At 45.6% G+C, this 21,988-nt stretch overlaps 1 protein-coding gene across 4 annotated transcripts in view; it reads right to left on the reverse strand.

The window, feature by feature from the left end:
* LOC119178785 (polypeptide N-acetylgalactosaminyltransferase 11) overlaps positions 1-21,988 on the reverse strand; it is a 225,943-nt gene that overhangs the window by 139,730 nt on the left and 64,225 nt on the right. For all 4 annotated transcript variants that reach the window (XM_037430033.2, XM_037430032.2, XM_037430031.2 and 1 more), the window contains exons 7-8: positions 20,387-20,517; positions 14,797-15,035 (exon numbers count right to left, since the gene is read on the reverse strand). In XM_037430033.2, the coding sequence (XP_037285930.2) occupies positions 14,797-15,035; positions 20,387-20,517 (370 nt within the window). The remainder of the gene's footprint in view (positions 1-14,796; positions 15,036-20,386; positions 20,518-21,988) is intronic.

The raw sequence follows: 21,988 nt of genomic DNA on the forward strand, positions 1-21,988 counted from the left end.
AATCTACCCCCCATACTTCGAAAGGTGGAGAGGGAGTGGCACGGTCTTCTGTTAGAGGTGCGAAGGGTTCCGAGTATGGCTTACAGGAAAATCTCTGGCAGACGGTACATTCGTGAATGACTTTGTTTATCACCTGCCTGGCTCTCAGTATCCAGGACCTTTCTGTCAGTTCCGTCATGAGTAAACTGAGTCCAGCGTGTAAAAGCTGTTGATGTTCTTTCTTCACCAGCAACTTTGTAAATGTGTCTGAAGCAGGAAGCAGAATAGGGTGCTTGGAACTTTCACGTAGGCGACTGAACTGAAGCCAACCTCCTAAGCAAAGAAGCCCTAATTCGTCATCATAGGGACTGAACCGCTGAAGTGCAATGTTCATTCGCCGCACATCCGGTCCAAATACTTTGTCTTGCGTTCGATGTACCCAATATATTTCTGCATCTTCTAATTCAGTTGAGGCTAGAAGTCCTTTGTTTCTGGTGTCTGGGTGTCAGCAATTCCTAGAAAAATGCTGTATCCACGCAGTCGTACGCATCAGTCGGTTATAAGAGCTGTAGTCATCGATGTTTACAGTCGTAGGTTCTATAGTCGTACAGTTGTTCTCAAACACATAGTTTCTTCTTCTATGCCGATTGTGTCCTGGCTGTAGCAGGGTTCGGTGAATGTTGTCTAAGTGTGGAGAAAGTTTGGTCCTTTCCACCAAAGAGAGCTTTGTAGGAATTGCTCAGCGGTGGCTCTTCTAGACAACAAATCAGCAGTATTTTGATAACCTGGGCAATGTCTCCACATATTCACTTCTGTTAAGGAGAGTATCTCAGACATTCGGTTTGCTATGAACTGTTTCCAGTGCTTTCTTGAACATCGTAGCCAATTAATCACGATCATAGAGTCTGTCCACACAATAGTTTCAAAGTCTGATAAGTTTAGGGTACGTCTCACTGCTGCAATAAGTCGAGCTGTCACAAGTGCTCCCATGAGCTCTAGTCGTGGAACAGTTATCTTTTGTAGCCGTGCTACTCTCGATTTGGCTATAAGAAATAGAACTTCCACGGCTCCATTGAAGTCTCTTATCTGAAGGTAGAGCACGGCGCCGTACGCAGCTGGGCTTGCATCGCTAAAGGCATGTATGGCAACACAAAACTTGTTGTCCGGAAGCAATTGGCCAAAATGTCTCTGAACTTCCAACTGACTCACTATTGGGAGGCCTTTCGTTCATGCTGTCCACTCTTTTAGAATAGAATCTGGTAGGGGCATATCCCAGGTGTATTTCTGTAGCCACAACCTTTGTATTATTAACTTTACCACCAGAACGAATGGCGTGAGGAATCCGAAAGGATCGTACATAAGTGAGGCAAAACTTAAAATCTGTCGCTTCGTAATCTTTGGCTCTCTTAATAACTCAAGCATCTTGCTTAGCGAGGGCTTTAAAATATCTTTGTCGGTATCCCAAACAAGTCCCAGTATCTTCTTCTCGTTTCCTACATCGAGCTGTATCTTCAAGTCTTGGTAATTGTAATAGTTCCGTAACTGTCCATCGTTTGTCGTCCACTTTGTCAAATTCATCCCCGCCTCTTTCAGAATATTGGAGCAGTCACTAACAATTGTTTGTGCTTCGTCTGCTCTGTGCTCCGATGACCAAATCATCAACGTAAAAATGGTCTTTCAGTAGTTCGGCAGTCGTAGGGTATTTGCCTTCCACTAGTCGAAAGTGGTGTCGCAGAGTTGCCGCAAGAAGGAAAGGGCTGCTGCAGGCACCGAAAGGAACCCTTATCATGCGTAGTTCTTCAAGGTTAGAAGACCCTTTCTCAAACCAAAAGTAACGAAATGCGCCTCGGTCTTGTTCGGCCAGTGACACTTGAAGAAATGCTTTTTCGATGTCAGCGGAAATACCAATATTGAAGTTGCGAAACTTCAGCAGCAGGTCAAGAATGTTGAGGTTCAAATTCGGCCCAGTACATAAGACGTTGTTGAGAGGAAAAGAGCCTGGAGCGTGAGACGAGGCGTCGCACGTCTTACTACCGCTCTGTGTGGCATGTAGTAGGTGACATGCCCGCTCGTACTGCTCATTGGAACCTTCTCAGGGAAGCGATTGTTGTAGTAGCTCCTTATTGTAGCGTCATATTCCTTGTGAACCTATGGCTCCCGACGTAGCTTTATCTGTAGAGACTCAAACCTCTTCAAAGCGACATCTTAGTTGTCTTTAAGCTCGGAATAATTGTTGCGCCAAGGGAGTTCGACCTCGTAGCGTCCATTCGTTTTAAAAGTTGATTCCACGAAGTTCTTCAAAATGTATTCATCATTTTTCAAATGTATCTTTTCGTGGGTCAGTCCCAGATGCTCCATTCCCAGAATGCTCTCAGTTGCTCGGAGACGTTGGCTTCCATTAGACATACGCTGAAGGTCCTTACAGTGTCTGGTGTTTCAAGCTTCGGCAAACTTCTGGTATCGCCATGTAGTGTCCATCCCACGATGATTTCAACGATGGTTAAAGAGTCGTCCAGTATAAATTTTGCTGCTGACGAGTTCCCAGTAATAATCAGCTCCTATAAGGACGCATATTCCAGGCTCAGGTGAGACCTGGAATACAGTGACATCAGCCAAACTTAAGTTCTGGTGCTTTATTCTTTCAAGCACATTTGTCTCTGTTAGTGCTGACAGGTCACTACACACTTGTGGGAATTCTATAGCTTCGATTTCTATCCGAGTCGTACTGGCTATGCAGCATCACTCGTACTCTCCGATAAGATTTCTGAAGTGGTGCGAAAATATTTCCGAATCCAGAGATAGACAGCTGTTCTTGGGCTAACACGGTGACTTTCAGCTTTCTAGACAACTCTTCTGTGGGGAAGCTGCGTTGACTACCGTGATCAAATAACATTCTTACAAAGCGTTTCCTTCCAGTGACTTGAGCCCAGACTTGTGCGGTCTGTAGAAGTACTGTGCTCTTTGAAGGGTCCAAAGAAGAGCTGGAAACAGTGGTCTGCATTTCGTGATTTTTCTGTTTTTATTTTGGGTCGCACATAGAAGTGACGTGCCTTCCCTCACATTTTGTGCAACTCAACTTCTTCCAGCTTCTGCATTCCTTCGCTCTGTGAAAGGGTCGGGCACATCGAAAGCAACATCCCAATTTGCGCAGTTTTTCTTTTTTCTCGTCTAGCGTTAGCTCAGCTGGGCAGTCATCCACCGTGTGACCTTTACCATCGCAGAACATACAACTCTCCGGAGAGAGTTTGACAGTTAACATAGACGTTGAACCTCGGTTATCTTCTTTAAATTTCAGTTTGCTGGTTAGGGCTCATTCTCGGTGATCAACCGTCATCAGCAACGCCTGCTCCTGGCTTCTCACTTCCAGGCTCAAGAAATCTAGAAGAATAGACAATTCATCTGGTGGGCTTGTAGTACCACTTGTATTTTCAGAAGACAAGGTGCGCTGAGTATAAGTAAGTACCGATTCTTGCGAGAGATTCTGTATTATTGCCGCTTTGAGCAACACTCCGTACTCTCTCTCTCTTCGACACCAAGGTTACGAAGGGATCTCACGCGAGTTTGCACCTTTTCATACAGCGTTTGCAGCCCTTCAAAATTTTCGCATGACTGTACTTTACGAAGGTTGAGAATTCGGCGCATGTGGTCATTCACAATCAGTGATTTATGGCAAAATCTTTCTTGTAGAAGATCTATAGCTGAGCTATAACTTTCATTGGTTATAGCCAAGCCGCTAATGACACCTTCCCCTTTACCCGACAGGTAGCTCCGGGGATATTTCAGTTTGTCTATGTCAGCGACGTTCCCGTTTTGGTGAATAGTTGATTCAAATTGATCCCAAAATTCAGGCAATTTAATGGGGTCACCAAGAAACTTCGGTATATCAAGCTTAGGAAGCTTAATCTGTGCACGAGCTGGAGGAGAGTCATGATGAGATGCGTGCCTAGCTACGACTTGAGGTGCAGATAAAATACGTTCAGCGCGGGACTTCACTAGGACGATAGAATCTTGGTATTGCCCAACGCTTTGAATTTCATCCTCAAGGTTATCCTCAGCCACATACTCTTCTCTCTTGCTGTCAAGCTTCGTTAACAGAGTCTCCTTTATCTTCAATAGGTTAAGAATATCGCTTAGCTCACCGGTCGGCGTTGGTTTCGTTTGCATTTTATCGTCATACCGTTGATGATCCTGGTGATCGCCACTCGTACCGTCGTGGGTTTCCGTCAGAGCCTTTCCATGTTTTCATGTCGGGAATTGAAGTCTCCTGATGACGTGAATCGTTCGCTCATCGCCCAGCATCGATCAGCCGTCCTCTTCAGGGAGCTCGCCTCATCGTTAGTGGTTATCAACTGCTTGTTCAACTCCTGGCCACGGCACCATGATGTAGAAAACCAGGAAGCAAAGCCGTAGTAGTGAACGTCTTGTTTATTAGACGCTGGGTTCCAAAACTAAAAACAAAATGGAATGCGTGAGCGCTATCCGGGCACACTCTAGTCCTCTTCTTCTTCTTCGCCGCTCTTCCGAATTAATATTTAACAACAGATGACAGCCAGGCAGGAACTTGCATTGCGAGTTCAATTTTCCACCGAATCATATGCCACCTGCCTCCAAGGCGTGCTAGCCTTGTACCGTAAGACCGACAAAGACATAATCAAGGTGGACAAGGTCAGCAATGTTTTGAAAAGCATAGCTAACAACCCTTTTAACATTCTAATCTGCAAGAACTGCACCATGGTTGACTCCGCAGCGGCTTCATTTTCATCAATCATCATTATCACCATTTCTTAGTCGCAGAGCTGTGCCTCTCGCACTGCTCGTGCTCGAAGCTCGAGACACATGCTAGAAGATAATGAGTCCTCGCACCTGGCGGCTAGGACACAGGCAGCTGTCGCCGCTCCGCTTTGATCCTGAAGAATAAAGGAGCGAGATCCCACACGTCTCTCTGCCTGTCGCTACAAGTGGTAACTCAGAGAATGCGCCCTTCGACGAGCCACCAGCTGCTATGTTTCCGTGACTCTGTCTGCCAGTGCGGCCGTTCCACCCAGCCTACCCCAAAGAATGGTTCACGCGGCTCAACGCCCTTCTCCCAGCGAATGGCATCACCGACCAGCCGCTTATGCACGCCATCGTGCTCGACCCGCTGGCGGTCAGGTTTCGTCATCTCGCTGCCACATCCAAGCTCCAGTCCATGGCCCTACGATTACCTCTTCTCTGCTGTGGTGGCCTGCTACTGTCGTGCCTACTGCCCACTTTTGGGCACCCATGACCTCCAGGTTTCCCCGACATCACAACAAGCGGCACCAACCAACCCGCAGCCCAGCCTTGACCATCACTTTACTGTCTGGACTACGTCACATCCAACCTCCCGTCTGGGGACACCAGCACAACAAGTTCCACACCCGACCAACCGCTGCACGAGGTTTAGGACATTTGTGCCACATTCGACCTGTCAGCCATGAAGTGTACTTTTTCGAAGTCCTCGACCGATGGCGCCGCACGCCCCGGAGTCTGCCACACCTACGGCGGACATCATCACTCCTGCTATTTGCCCCCACCCCCCCCACCCCGGTCGCGCAGGCTTAACTATCAACGATGTCGGAAGGTGACTCTCAACCGACCCCAATGTTCTGCGCATCCTGCCTGCAGCGACCAGGCTCGCCCTCCCAGTCCCCCGCAGCCGAAGTTAATGCCCCCAGCCATGAACGCCCATACATATGAGACGCTGCAACTATGACCGACGCTCCTGAGAACAATGTGCCTGGTCTGCCTATGGCACAGCAGACTACACATGCCACGCCTGCCATAGAGGCAGCCATTTGTCATAATAAGCTGCATACGAGGCCTCGTGCTTCGACTACCGAAGGTGCTTTCCCAAGTAAAGGTGCACCTATCGTGCCTCCCAATAGGACAGCGACGGCCGCACACAACGCGCCGGGCCAGCCACGATTGGAACCACCCGCGCATGCTATATCAGGCATGCAAGCTGTCAATGAGCATGCTGCCCGGAATGCGAGCTGCTCGTCACCGACCTTCCAAGGGAATTCCACCTAAGACGGTACGTGTCATGCAGACATCACGGCACATTCCAGCACCCGTTAACCTGTGTGCTAATGGCAGCTCCACAAACGCCGCACAATATACCAATCAGTTACAGGTCAACACAGTTTCTCATGCCAACGTCAGGGGCACAGGACTTTCGTTGCCCGCCTATACGGCTGACCACCAGTGTTTCTACCAGCAGTATCCGTCTCCCACCATTATCGCCCACTCCGCTGCTCCCAGTGCCACCCACCGGAACTATGACAAAGACCCTACGCCCCTGGAGAGCACGACTCTAACTTCTTTACGAACATTTGGACCTGCCGTTCATGTATACAGACTCGGTCTCACTTAATTTTTCTTTTGTATATACTTTTTCAATTTGCGCAAAGTACTAGGGGGGAGCCCTGAACTGCCTTCATTTTCATCAATCATCATATCATCATCATTACTTAGTCACAGCGCTGCACCTCTCACACTGCTCGTGCTCAGAGCTCGAGGCGTGTGCTAGAAGAGAACGAGTCCTCGTGCCTCGCGGCTAGAATGCAGGCAGCCATCCCTGCTCAGCTTTGATCCTGAAGAATAAAGTGGCGAGATCTCTCTGCTTCCCGCTACAACTCCATTATTATTGAATGTCCACGGTTTGAACAAGCCAAAAGCAGGAGAATCACTGAACGCTTCATCCACCTCCCGAACACTGCTACGACTTCTTCGTGCAAGTCCTGCAGCGCCGCGTCCATTCGTGAATTCTGCCAACAACAGAAGGATTGTTCACCAAGAGCTGGAATCCATGGCTTCCACCACTTATGAGCACCCTGCACAGGAAAACTAAGCTACTATCTCGCTAACTCAAGCCACTGTGTGTCAAGAGAGTTTGCCAACATGGGCGTCTTAGTATCCCAGGCCGCCAGCCACACACCCCAGCCCATGTGTACTCCAACCGATAACGCTGACTGCCATGCTGTCCCACTTTTTACTGCTGCCACATCGGTTCTATGGTTCCCATCAGGCTACCAAAATCTATCCGAGTGGCAGACACACGATGATCGCCTGATATGATTGTGCTGCTCTCGCGTTGGCCACATTTCCCGCCACTGCCGCAACAGATGGTCTTCCTGGCAACATTTCCTCAACGACCACTGGCAGGATTGTGGCCAGTATTCGCAATCCCCTTTTGCCGATGACCTCCTTTAAGACCTCCCATCTAGCCATTCTACACTACGCTCTGAATCATCATATGCTGATGCCGCTGCCCAAAGAACTCGGTCTAGCTGCTCGCTGTTGCTTTAGGGTTGCTGCCAGGCTCCCCTCAAGGCTTTCACTCGCAGTCACTGGCATATTCTGAATATCTTTCAGGAAACTTACAGATCCTGCTCCTGGAGGGGGCGAAGCATTGACAACTCAGATGAAAAACCTCTACCAACCACAAATTATAGAATTTAGACTTGGTGTTCTCATGAATGGCAACCGTTAAATCTCTAATAGATACTGGCGCCCACATTTTCGCTATGAGTCCTCGTCTTTGATCCCCCCAAAAGAAAGTTGTTTCCCCTGCTCTGTCTTCAACAGTGAGATTAGCCGATGGCAGCTTAACATCAGTTTTTGATATGTGCACTGATATGCGCACTGCCCACGTCACTGCCGCCGGCCATCACACTTCAGTTTTCTTCGCAGTCCTAGACGCTTGCCTACACGACATGATCCTTGGCATTAACTTCTTGGCTGCACATTCGGCCCTTATCGATTGTTCGATCGGCACTTTGCGGCTAGAGTTGCCTTTGTGCTCTGATGTCACTCCTGCAACTCACACACTCCTACGGCCATAGAGTGTCTATGATTACCGCCTCAGGCCTTTGTCGCCATTCCCGCCCGTTTCTGATGATGACTATCTGGCAGCTCCCCTCATTGCCCTGACCCTTTTTTAGATCACCACACTTCCTCATACTCTAGTGAAAATTGCCAAAACAGGACACTTCTCCCTGTCTTCAGCTTCTCTACGTCAACCCAGGTGCTTCCTCGAGGCATCGCTTTAGCAGAACTCTCAGCTCTGGAGCAACATACAATTTCATTTTTCATTGCTAACATCAACACCGTAGCCTAACCTGTTGCAGCCACGCAGAATCTAAAACAAAAAAAAATGATATCAAATGACCTGTCGCGGTCCAAAGTTGAAGCGCTCCACGGTATTCTATCCTCTTATCCTGACATTTTTTATATCGATGACCGTCTCCTGGGCCGCACGGGCATTGTAGCCCACCGTATTGACACTAGCGACGCCAGTTCCCTTCATAAGCGTCCTTACTGTGTGTCTCACTCAGAGCACCAAATTATACAGAAGAAGGTAGAGAAAATGCTGAACAAAGATGTCATAGAGGCTTTCTCAAGTCTTTGAGCATCACCCATTGTGCTTGTTAGAAAAAAAGACAACAGCTGGAGGTTTTGCGTTGGCTATTGCCTTTCAATCAAATCACCAAAAAGGACGTTTATCCTCTATGTCGAATTGATGATGCGCTGCCTCCATGGTAGTCTTTTCGCCGGACCTCTGTAATGGGTATTGGCAAATTCCTGTCAACGACCGCAACCGCGAGAAGACAAGCCTTCATCACACCCGATCACCTTTATCAATTTGAGGTCATACCTTTAGGTTGTACAACGCGCCTGCCACTTTTGAACGCATGATGGACTCTCTCCTCTGCAGTCTTAAATGGTCGACGTGCCGTGCTATCTAGACGATTTCATTTTTTTCTCGCCAACCATTGAAAGCTATCTACCACGTCTATCGGCCATTCTTGACGTTTTTCGCTGTGCTAGCCTCCAGCTTAATGCATTAAAGTGCACCTTTGGGCACCGTCAAATCAAACTACTTGGCCACCTTGTTGACGCTACTGGTTCTCAACCCGACCCTGACCAAGTCCGCACTGTATGCAAATTCCCGGTCCCGCGCTACACACAAGACGTCTGCAGCTTTCTGGGGCTCTGCTCATTTTCTGCTGTTTTGTTATCAACTTCACGGAAATAGCACAGCCCCTCACGAATCTCCTCAGAAAGAACATGGTTTTCTCCTGGGATGAGGACCAAGAACATTTCTTTGCGTCACTCATTTCCGCGCTCACATCACCACCTGTGTTAGCTCATTTTGACCAAGCCACTCGAACCGAGCTTCGCACTGACGCAAGCGGCCATGGCATTGGGGCAATACTCGCTCGGATACAAAACGGCACAAACCATTCGCAGACGCTCATTCGTATTTATCACAGAAAACCAAGAACTTTGCTGGCTGTCAACACTTAGGAATCCTACAGGAAGACTCGAGCAATGGGGATTAAGATTGCAGGAGTACACATCCTCAGTAATGTACAAGTCTCTTAAGTTGCACAGCAATGTTAACTGCTTACCTCAACATGCTGTTGACCACCTAACTCCACTGAAATGGAAGCCGATGTCAACATATTAACCATCACTGTCTTTACCCATGTGGCAGACAAAAAAACGCAACGATCCATTGCTTCTCACATCATTGACCGTCTTTAATCTGGTCATAAATACCCTTCGCTGAGCCTATTCTTACTTCATGACCTTTTGAACCACTGCAATTTACATCCCGATGGCCCGGCTTTTGCAGGTCGTCCCACGTCATCTGCACAAGAACATTCTGCAAGAACTTCACAACGCCCTAACTTCTCAACATTTAGGTGTCTCAAGAAACTATGACCGCGTTCGGTGACAGGTATTCTGTAAGGGCCTTTGTCCTTCCATTTGCCTGTACGTTGCAGTGTGTGACCTGTGTCAGCGGCGAAAGAAACCTACGTCTCTCGCTGCCAGTCACCTTCAACCTATTGGTCCCAGCCGAGCCATTTCATCGAGTGGGGTTGGACTTGCTCGAACCCTTCCCAACTTCAGCAACGAGAAACAAATGAATTGCAGTAGTGATGGATTATGCTACTCGGTATGCAATTATTGGAGCGCTACCAACCAGATGCGTGACGGATTTGCAGATTTCCTTCTAAACGACATCATCCTTCAACATGGTGCTCGGTCTCACTCACCGACCGTGGCCGCTACTTCTCGTCTCGTGTGCTTGACCTGCTTCGATTTAGTGCTACACGACATAAGTTTACGACTTCGTACCATTCTCAAACTAACGAACTTACCTCAACTACACATTGATGACATGCTTTCCATGTACGTTTCTGATGACCACACTGATGGGGACATCGCCCTCCAGTTTGTAATCTTCGCCTACAACTCGTTGTGTCATGAAACTGCCGGCTACTCGCCATTTTATCTTCTCTTTGGCCCCGATCCCTTACTACCTCTCAATACACTGCTTCCTGCTGACCCTTTCATCTACCACCTCATATGCTCAAGAGGCCATCTCCTGTGCTCTCATCGCATGTACAGTTGCCCCCGCTCTGTTCTCACCGTTTTAGAATGCACAATAGTCGCTTCATGACATACGACATAGGGCTGCCAATTTTTCTCCAGGTGCTTTCGTGCTACTGTAGCTTTCATCTCATCGTGTCGGCCTCTGTGAGAAACATTTATCGTGATACGTCGGGCCCTACCAAGTACTGCGCCAAGTTATGCCTGTCACTTATGAGATTTTCCCGACTACGAACTCGACTGTTACATCCAGAAATGACACTGTGCATGTTTCTCACCTGAAGCCAAATAACAGTGACTTGTCCTTCTAATCATAGCAGGCACCGGGACGGTGCTTTGCGGACTAGGGTAGTGTCACGGGTATAGAAAGGTACCTCAGGCACGTGTGCTGAAATGACATAGAAGGGATGAAGACAACGAAGTTGTTGTGGGACTGAGTCTGCATTCTCCTGTTGTCCTGCATTCCTATGCTCAGTGTGCAGTGTTAACCCGACTGGGTTCAACTTAATGAATTCTTCTTGTAAGAATATTATTGATGTCGACGAAACTATACAAGAAATGCCTTCGTGAAGGATTTTCAGTGTTAGCTTTCAGGTCTTGCTACCCACTTCAGACACCAGAGCACTTATCTGCCACGGGTGGAAGATGATGGAATCTGATGTGTTCCCAGCAACTGGGGGCTTTCAAATAATGTAACGTCTGAACATCATCTCTGGGCCATTGGTCTTTGGTGGGCTTTACAATGCCTTTAATGAATCGGGCAGAACAAACCTAGGCACTCTTTGTGGAAATCCCGTTTTCTCGCATGATTGCTGCAATGCAGGTGCTCTTTCTATCTTCAATTCGAAAACAGAATGTTCCGACTAGCCTATAAAATTAGTTCAGGCTTGCAGACTGCATCCTGGCATGACACAGCCGTGCCAACTGTGGCTGAGTTGCGAGCACTTTATAGGAATAATTCCACCTAAATAAAACATTGAAACACAAGCAAGCGTGGCCAGCAACAAAGGCTAAAACCATGCAAGAACAAGCGAAGCACGAAGTTTCCAAGGTCTCCTTACATACATTTAATAAAAAAAAAAGTTTCCAAGGGCATGTTTCCGGTGAAGGCATAGAGATTGCCAAGTGCCAGCGAAACTGGCTAATGCAACAGGATTATCGGCGATGAGTCACACTCGTACCACCATCCGTGGCTACTATCTAAGCTTGTGGGTATAGTGAATATTAGGTTCGAAGCGAACACTGATTTTCATCAGATAATTTTTAATCGAATTCTAATAGTACATATTTCATATTATACAGACAAATGGGTATGATCCAACTAACCTACACAATATTTTTTAAGAAATTTAGACAAGGCCAGTGCAAATGCCTTTTTTTTTTTCTGTAAAAAAAAGTAGAAACAACTTCAATTAGTAGCAGCGATGCTATAAATCTAGAAAGATCCCCAGATATATCACTAATATATCTTGCCATGGTAGACATCTTGTTTTCATTAACGTAGTAGGTTTTATTTCTACTCACAAAAAGTTAAGATAACGCCATGAATTTACATTGACAAATGATTTACATTGACAATGATTTACATTGACAATGAATATAGGTTCCCAGCTCATAAAATTGTATTTTTCAACTCAGTTTCCTGGAAAGCGGTAGAGCGGAAGTTGCGAGTTCAATAGTCTCACCCAGCTGAGGGATACTGGACACCGTTACAATGTGGGGGAAAAAAAGCAGGCATTAAATAAGTTGAGCTCACTATGCTTACCTGTCAAGTCATTCACATATATGATCTTTAAAAGAGGAATTCAGCTTGCAAGGTCCCCCCAGCCTGAGCACAAGAGTGTAAGGACACCTTCACCCTACTCCCCCCCCCCCCCTCCCCCGTGATTTACACCACTGTGTTGCAGGATTTTACTTTCGGTAGAATGCAAGTGATAACCTACAAAATATACTATGGTTTAGAATTTACTATACTCAGAGTATATAAGGAGGTACAACAAACTTTTAAATTAAAAAAAAAAGATTAATTGATGTGAAGGTAGCGTTCAAGTGTTTGAAGGTAGTGTTCAAGTGTTTGAATTTCTTGAATTTAACTCTTTCTTCTCACCCACGCAACATGGTTTTCGAAAGAAGTTCTCGTACGAGACCCAATTGCTTTCATTAACCCACAAGCTACACTTAATTTTAGATCGCCGTTCATCCGCTGATTGTATCTTCCTCGACTTCTCCAAGGCTTTTGACAAAGTGTCTCACAAACTACTCCTTTACAAACTAAGCAAGTTAAATCTAGATCCTAAGTTGATTGATTGATTGATATGTGGGGTTTAACGTCCCAAAACCACCATATGATTATGAGAGACGCCGTAGTGGAGGGCTCCGGAAATTTCGACCACCTGGGGTTCTTTAACGTGCACCCAAATCTGAGCACACGGGCCTACAACATTTCCGCCTCCATCGGAAATGCAGCCGCCGCAGCCGGGATTCGAACCCGCGACCTGCGGGTCAGCAGCCGAGTACCTTAGCCACTAGACCACCGCGGCGGGGCAAGATCCTAAGTTGTTTGCATGGATTGAGTATTTCCTTTCTAATCGTTTCCAGTTCGTCACAGCCAATAACTATGACTCTCCACCCAGTTCTGTTCATTCCGGCGTTCCCCAGGGCTCTGTCTTGGGACCACTTTTGTTTTTGATATACGTTAATGACCTACCTAGCTGTGTTCTCTCTAATATTCACTTGTTTGCAGATGACTGTGTTATTTTTCGAGAAATTAACAACGATAACGATGCTACGGCACTGCAATCGGACATTAATGCAATTTCTAACTGGTGTGAGCAATGGTTAATGGAACTTAATACAACTAAATGCAAAGTCTTACGCATTTCAAGAACAGCCCTTTCGACGGGTTCCTATTACCTTAACAACACACTTCTTGAACCTGTGACGTCGTACCGATACCTGGGAATTCACATAACAACTGATCTTACCTGGTCGCTTCATATTAATACCGTTATTAATAATGCTAATCGCCTGCTTGGCTACCTTCGCCGCAACTTCTTTTCTGCACCTACCTCTTTAAAAACACTTTTGTATAAATCATTGGTTCGTTCTAAACTCGAATATGCATCATCCATTTGGGACCCGAGCCATGACTATCTGGTGACATCACTTGAGCTTGTGCAGAACAACGCAGCACGTTTCATTCTCGGTAATTTCACCCGTGCGGCAAGTGTCACGTCCATGAAAAACTTGCTTCAATTACCCACTCTAACTTCGCGCCGCAAACACTCTCGCCTCTGTCTCTTTCACAAAATTTACTACCATAATTCGCCCCTATTCAGTGAGTTAATTACTCCTCCTTCATATATTTCTTCTCGTATGGATCACCGACACAAAGTAGGAACAGTACCATGCAACACCAATGCCTTCTTTCTGTCATTTATTCCTCGGACGTCACAAGATTGGAACCACCTTCCCGGACTGACCGCCGCAATCGAAGACAACCATCAATTTCGTGCAGCACTAGCTAACATTGTATGATTAGGGCCCATGTATGTTTGTACTTATCTGCTTACTACTTTTGTTGCTGCTTTTTAGTTTTTTGTATAACCTTGTAACCCACTCCCCTCTGAAATGCCTGTAGGCCTTGAGGGTACAAATAAATAAATAAATAAATAAAAAAAGTGTCACTTCACGGCAGTGCAGATCTCTTTGATGGGTGTCTTTCCGGTTTAGTACCCCTCCACTGCAGTGAAACCACTCTTACATGCAGGCTAATTTGTTCATTTCGAATACTTCAAAATCTTTAACAATTTAAATTCGAAGCAAGCAAATTTAAATACTGTAATATTCATTCGAGTATTCAAAGCATTCGAATATTCACACAAGCCTGCTACTATTGCATTTCCAGCAATAGCCACACTTGTGTCGAAGTTGTAAACCTTTCCTGGCATTTATCCCATCGAAAATAGGAAATATATTTTGCTATAAAGCATGGTGTCCACTACAGCTCGAGTTGCATGTTGTTCTCGGAAGCAGCAGGCATACAATGAGCCACAACGGCGTAAGAAATAAGGCAGACTCACCATGCTAGTAGCAAGAGAGGTGCTCCTTGTTGGCTACTGGGGTGATCAGTAGCTGCTGCGGTACAATCTTTTCAATACAGTTTTGGCAGCATATGTTTCACCATATGTTGTCAGTTTCATTCATAGACTGGTGCAATCGTAAAATGCTCATACCTAAGGCTACCCTGGTATTTGAATAAAACGACTATTAGCCTTGACTGTAATAAACGTGGTATTTCTTCTTATCTTCGAAAATAAATCAGGTAAGGCCGTCAACTAGCATAGTATTTAAAAAAATGAGGCACTGAACCTAACTTGACCCGCCTGCACTCACGGTATAGGGTCGATGGCTTGCCGTGGTCTTCGCAGCCTGGGCGGGGACTCCCACTTGAAGTGAAGGCCCCAGTTGAAGCCACCACGCACAATGGGTGACGCACTGTACTCAAAAGTGTCTGCATTGATGATGTCAATGACGGGGCATGTCACTGTGGTGCGGTTGGCGCCAATGCGTGTCAGCATGGGTTCTAGCCAACCCACGTTCACTTCACAATGGCTGTCCAGGAACACCAATACCTGTGTGCAGAGAATTCTGTCAAGCTAGCCCTCAGTGCTTGAATACTATGAGAAATTGGCACATGCTAGCCACACTCATTGCGTCTTGAAAATGTATACAGAAGAGCCACACTTTCAACCTCCCACCCGAGAGCTCTCGCGGAACGTAAAATTTCCGAGAAATATATAATCCCATCCAGAAAACATATCCAGCCAAAAATGGATGTACAAAAAAAAAAACGGAGGAGACGGGAAAGTGGCTAGAGTACCAACTGTTTATTCATGAAACCAAGGCTCACACGGTCATGTTACAATCTCTTTACTAAAAAATGTAAAATAAAATAAACGTGCAATCATTGTATGCAATCTTCACATTGTTATTTTTCACAAGATTATAGAAAAGGTCGCAAGAAATCTTTTTTCCTTGCTATGCAACACCACAGAGCTATCACTGCAACATGCCTCGCCATTCTTTGCAGTGTGAAATGATTCAAGTATTTCACGTGCTATTTTTTTCAGGGCTTCTGCTCAAAGTCTTGCATTTGTTAACCACTGGCTTACTTTTGCGCTGTTTACAATGAACTGAGTTCTACGCAAGGCTGTAAAAGTCCATCCTGTATCGAGGCTCACAAAGTATCTCCAAAGAGCTTGACTGTGAATACCTCCGCAGCTGTTGTAATTTTTCTTTCTTGTGTATTTGCTCATTCATCATGTAGTTTCAGTCTTTCCTCAAAGTAATTTCCGTGCTTTATTTCACAAAATAAAACGAGTAAAGTTTAATTGTAGAAAGCAATACTTACGAGTGCAGCATCAAAGCAGTGGCACTGTTGCACTCGTAAGCACCGGTTTAGATAGCCTAGGCTTGTGCAAGTATTCAAATGCTTCAAATATTCGAATGAATAGTACGGTATTTGAATTCACTTGGATTTGAATTTAAATTATTGAAAATTTCGAAGTATTCGCAAGGAACAAATAGGTGCATATTAATCCGAATGTACCACTTGTAAAGGTTGTTTCACTGCAGTGTAGCCGTGCTAAACTTGAAAAAAAAAAAATTCAGGAGAAATACCTTCTGCGGCAAAGCCCCCCTACAAATTTAAAGGGGCCGTGCAACACTTTTTGAGCATTGTCAGAAAATGCAACCGATCGGTACTCGATGCTACCGAGGACACGCAAGCCAAATATTTATAGCGCAGCACGCCGTTTGTGATTCAAAATAAATTTTCAAAACCAGCTAAATATAGCTCTTTTCTCTCGGTAAATGACTTCACAAGCTCAGAAAGTTCGCGTGGCGCGTTTTCTTTTCCCGTGCCATCCCTCCCTGCTTAGCTGCCAGAGCTTTCATCGGGATGAGAAGAGAGAATGCACTTGCAACGTGTGAGAAGTTCTGCAGCTCCGCCCGTACTTGACGGAGTCTAAAAAATTTTCCGTCAGCGAATTCATGAGGCAATAAGCTTCTTTCGTAAATCTATTCCATGGCTACTTGAAAGTCGAATGGCCCCTTTAAACAAAAATATTATCCTCAAATCAATTCATTTTATTAAACTTAAAAGCTTGTTGTGACAGCTTGTATGCTTTAAGTATAAAAAACTTTGAAATGTTACATATTTTGAAGGTTATGACTTGCATCCTACTGAAAGTCATATCCTTCTACTACTCAAAGTTGTTTTGACTTCCTTTGAACGAAAAAAGAAATGCCTTTGCACAGAGGCCCTATTTCAATTTTTTAAAACTATTGTGCAGGTTAGTTAGGTCATAATAAATATGCCCGTTTTAAATACTTTTCGAATTCGATTCGGAATTATTCGACCAAAATCACTATTTGCTTGGAATTTGCTTCGCGCCTAAAATTCTCTATTCGCACAAGACTTAGATAGCTTTTTCATAAATTAGGTTTCCTTGCATTCGATTACACCCAAGCTTCATTAACTTCTAGAGAAGACCAGACACTGACTCATTGAAGCGAAGAACGTTCAGTTATCACACGGGCTACGTGGCTGAGAGCGCCATCGAAACCGTTCACAACACTCACTGCAACTTTCAGGCATTTGCTTTGCAAACAATTGCTATCAATAGTGCTCACACGCGAATTAAACATTAGTGCTTGTGACCCGGCGTTTGATCAAACCAGCAGTTCCTGCAAATCGAAATATGCGGCCAAATAATTGCAGGTGGGTAGCTGTTTAGAAAAAATATTTACGTAACTTAAGTACAGACAACATGTCAGCATCGCCCTGAGAATTTTTTATGGGACCGTATTCTTTTGTTCAACATTTTCGATATATTGAAAGAATTTTTTTTACAAATTCATTTAACGTCTCTTTTAGCAGAAAGCACTACTTTGTGAAATTCCCTGAATAATCTGCATAAAAAATGTGATGTAATTAGTGAATTGAAAACACCATAATTTTATTTGTAATTCTTTGGGACACATGTTCCAACTCTGGAGTTTATGCCAAGTTGTAAAGAAAGTTAGGACATGAGCGTAAAGCTTTTTACCACGGATTCCTTGGCGTAAGCAGTGAAAACAATGAATCCCTTGATGTGATGCATACCTGCCAAGTTCAAGAATTCTGAATCCGGGAGATTTCCGCAACGAAAGAAGGGGGGAAGGTACCAGCCCCCCCAAAAAAACAAGGACAAATAAACAAAAAAAACATTGGGAAAAACAAATGGGGGTGCGAGAGGGGTCTCAATCGCAAGGGCCAAGGTCAGCGTTGCGGCCTTATAGTGGCTAGGAGGGGGCAAACAAACGAGGGTAGAGTTTTTCACTAAGGTGAGAGTCTCAAAGGATCAACACAACTAGCAGAATCTATTTTGGTCAAAACGACTCGCGTGTACCTTCTTGGGACACACTTGAACGACAGGATGGCGCGGCTGGCTGCGGCAAAAGAGTGGATCAAAGCTTTACTCACTACAAGATTTCTTTTACATAAACGCCAAAACGCGTCTTCTCCTTTTTATTGCGATAGCAATTATATGGACTGCCCAGGCTGTTTTTTGTCGTCGCCACCGCTACCGTCCTTCACCGTATATGTATACAAATATATATATATATATATATATATATATATATATATATATGAATACTAAAAAAGAAAGCCGCACACGCTTGGCGCCGAGCTCGTCGCAATGCACCGACGCGTGCTTATCTCTCACGTGTACTTTGCCCCATGGTTGGGGGGAGGGGGGGGGGGGTATATGCCTGTGCGCGCGCTTATCCTTTGGTGGGGGAATCGTGTGCCTTCGGCTTTCGCTGAAACCAAAGCGTTAGTTACCGGGCCCGCAAATGCCACTTTGGTCTCTGCACAGGCTCCTTTTGCGAAAACAGCACGCTTTTCATACACTGCGAAGTATAACAACTGGGACACTTGTTAGTTTGTACTCATCTGTACCTGTGATTACGTATCGTGCATCGTTTTTCTTTGAACAGCGCGCTAAGCGTTGAGCGATAAATGTTAGTTCGCTCTCATCCTGCGAGTATCGTTTTCGTGCGTCACTTCTGTGTGAACAGCGCGCTGCAGGTTTCGATCTGCTTGCTGTTCTCAGCGTTACATCCGAAGTTGTTGCTGTCGCATTTATTGCTTCGCCCTTGCGGCAAAACTGTAACTTTTTAAAATTTTTTACTTATTCACTGCCTTTAACCTACTGCTGCATGCCCTCGGAGCTCGTAGATTGCTATCGCGTTGCCGCAATCGAGGTTTTGTGCGCGGCGGTTGCGGCAAACGGTAGTTAATTTTACAATCTCCGTGTGCTTAGCTGCATGCGCATACGTTTTCAAAACTAGGTCGTTTTATGCCATCTACGATAGCATCTGTCGCAGTTTTGTTTGCAGAGTTAGCGGAAAGCAGCGTTGCTTTGACTGGTTGAGCGCACACTTTCGGGGTTCTGTCAGTTACGTCGTCGCTATACATGATCGTGTCAAGAGCAACCGCGGTTTCGTCCACAGCGGTTGCCTCAGCGACAATCACAAGCACTGTAGAAGACAGTGCGTGCGTCGGTCGCACGCGTACTTTTGAAGTTTCGCCTTCGTTCTCTGCCTTCTTTCGACGGTTTCCATACTAAACTTCATATCACCTGCCGTGATTAGGAAATGTGTTCGGAACATTCGAATTGAGGATCAATGAGCATAGTGGAATTTGGCTGGGGATTTCAACAATTCGTATCTGCCACCGTTTCGTATCACTGAGATTATACTGTACGTTTAGATGAACACCTCTTAAACTCATTTATAATAAAATAGGGTAGGTTCTAAAAGCCTGGAGGGGATTGAGCTGCGTTTTTGTCAATGTGGCCAGACTACGCACAGAAATTTCAATTTCCGGGAGATTTTCACGACAACCGTATAAACGGAAAAAACGGTCAAAATCCGGGAATCTCCTCGCCAATCCGGGAGACTTGGCAGGTATGCTTGCTGTAATGCACCACAATGTTCTCAGTGAATCTCCCGTTCAGACGGGAGTTTGACCATAAGATCATTGCAACTACTGTGGCTCACTCAACTTTCACAGGCAGTGTAAACAGCCACCTTCTACCTTGGCAGATCTGCATCGCAGCAATGAACAGTTATCACCACCGTATCACATAAGAGCGGGCACAAGGCGGGTGCAAAAAAAGGAGATACCCTACTTAGCTGTGCAGCAGGCGAGTCCTTGTCATGACGTTACTTCACACCGACTGCCGCACCGCCTGTGTTGGTTCTCGGGGCTAATAACCGATGTTTCATTATATTGTGTTCGTTACATTGAGGTACGAGTGTAGTTTATTTTCATATACTTATTCAGTGTCCCTTATAAAGTTTTCGCTGTTAGTTGTTTGTTCATCGAGTGTTCCGTTTTTCTTCTAGATTCTTTTTTTCGTTGGTCACCATTAAACCAAGTTTGCTGTGCCGACCAACGTCCTCACTCGATCTCTTTCCATTAGCACTCATCCCCGAGAGAGATCCGTGACAAGTTCACGGTACGCGTTCAGTTGTGTGAAGGGGTGTGCCCTCGAGAACATGCGCTATACCCATTTTGAGACTGTGGCTAGCGTCACCTCAACCAATCTGCTTTGCTGGTAGCCATTTCAGGCTCGTGTGTACACTAGATTACAGGAGAGCCAGCAATCTTTTTTTTCATCGCTGTAAAACAATGCACAGCAGTGGCTCTACTGCATTTAGAACCTTCCACCTATCTTTCTACATAGACCTGTGGGCAAGCAGGAGGAACATACTGGGACCTAGATAACATTTTAGGATGCTATTACAGCTTATTGTAATGAACAAAAGTGATTTTAGCCACACTTTCATGAAGTTGCTCCTTTGCTGGTGTGTCACCAAGTGTCATAAAAAACCATCACCAGCGTTCCAATATGAGCACAGCTATTCTCACCTGTCCAGAAGCATTGCGTGCGCCATACATGCGGGCACGGATGAGTCCCTCTCGCGCTGGTGTGCGGATGAGGCGCACATTGGATGGCAGCTCGGAAGCAACATAGCGAGACAGCTGCAGGCCCAGCTCAGCTACAAGAGAAACAGCACAGAGATTTTTACCCAAATCGTACACATCTGACAACCAGTTTCTGCCAAATCATTATTACACATACAATACTGCTTTTTAAATGCGAATGCATTTAAAACGCCTGACATAGTCGAACTATGTCAGGCGTCCGACGAGATCCGTCTACCGCCCTCTCCCATAGCAACAGCTGCGGGAACGCACGTCCCTAGCAACCGGAACCCCATTATGTCACGCTTCTGCATCGGCATCTGTCAGCAACAGCTGTGGGTGCACGCTTATCCTCGCCCCTAGCAACTGGAGCCCCTACCTCCTTGACTTGAACGTGACTTGCCCCCGCCTCAATGCAGTGCGTTTGAAATGTGTTTGTAGTGTTTGTGCTGCCAGAGTTTGCGTAGCGTTTCTGTTGATAAGATACAATTATTATGGCCGTCAGGTACAATGACAACACAAACACATCATGATGAGTGTGTAAATAAATGGCTGCGATACGAATTCTCGTCTCGTCCTTATTGGTACGCCGTGTACTTTCCTGCACAAGAATTGCATTTGCATTTCCTCGCTATTTCCTTTGGAAAGGTGGGAATGTTTTTTTTTTTTGTGTTAGAAATGAATACCACTGTATAAAACAGTGTCGGTGATGCAAATTTTATGAAGGATTACAAAATATTCGTATCAGCGATACTCTGGCAAAGCCACAAAAAAGTGAATTTGCTTGAGCCCAAAAGAATCTTAAATGTTTGATGACTACCTATGCTGTTCTAGCTATCAGGTAACACAAACAAGGCCAGCCAACCAGATATGTTGAGCCTCTGAAACTTGCGATTGCACAGCCTTGAACACATAGCACCCACAGAACAAAAGCATTTAGTACAGTGTAGGCCACTTCTAATGTAACTGCTTATAGTGCAGAACCGGTTACAATGCGGCCTTTTTCGACTCCCGTTCACCTTCCCATAGAACACCACATTTGCGCGTACCGCTTATAGTGCAGTTCCCCAAGTTGAAAGTCTGGTCATAATGCGATTGCCGGAAATCTTTGTGACAATCGTGGTAGCGAGTGCGCGACTGAAAAGAGGCGCACTGGGTGCACCGCTGGGGAGTGAACGACGAAGTCATTTCGGAGGAGGAGGGGACACGGAGTGAATGAAAGAAGACCAGAGAGAAAAAAAAGAAAAGAAAAAGAAAACGCAGCACTTTGTGTGGGCCAGCAAGGACTGTTGCCTCGCCGATGGATTAAATGACGGATAAGCCTTTGCACCGGCGCAGGTTAGCGTCGCTATCGTGGCTTCGGTTGCGCGCGGCTCAATATGGCACGTGCGATTCCTTCTTTATCAACTGTGCTTCATAATTTCCTGTCGGGAAAAGCATCGTTAATATCGTGCTTGCTACAGATATGGCATTTGCTACTTCGTCCGTAAATTTGAAACCTTTGACGGCTTCGTGACGCGAGCTTTCACCTTTACTGCCAGTGCG

The sequence above is a fragment of the Rhipicephalus microplus genome, chromosome 1 (genome assembly GCF_043290135.1).
Source record: "Rhipicephalus microplus isolate Deutch F79 chromosome 1, USDA_Rmic, whole genome shotgun sequence".
In the NCBI taxonomy this organism is placed as follows: Eukaryota; Metazoa; Arthropoda; class Arachnida; order Ixodida; family Ixodidae; genus Rhipicephalus; species Rhipicephalus microplus.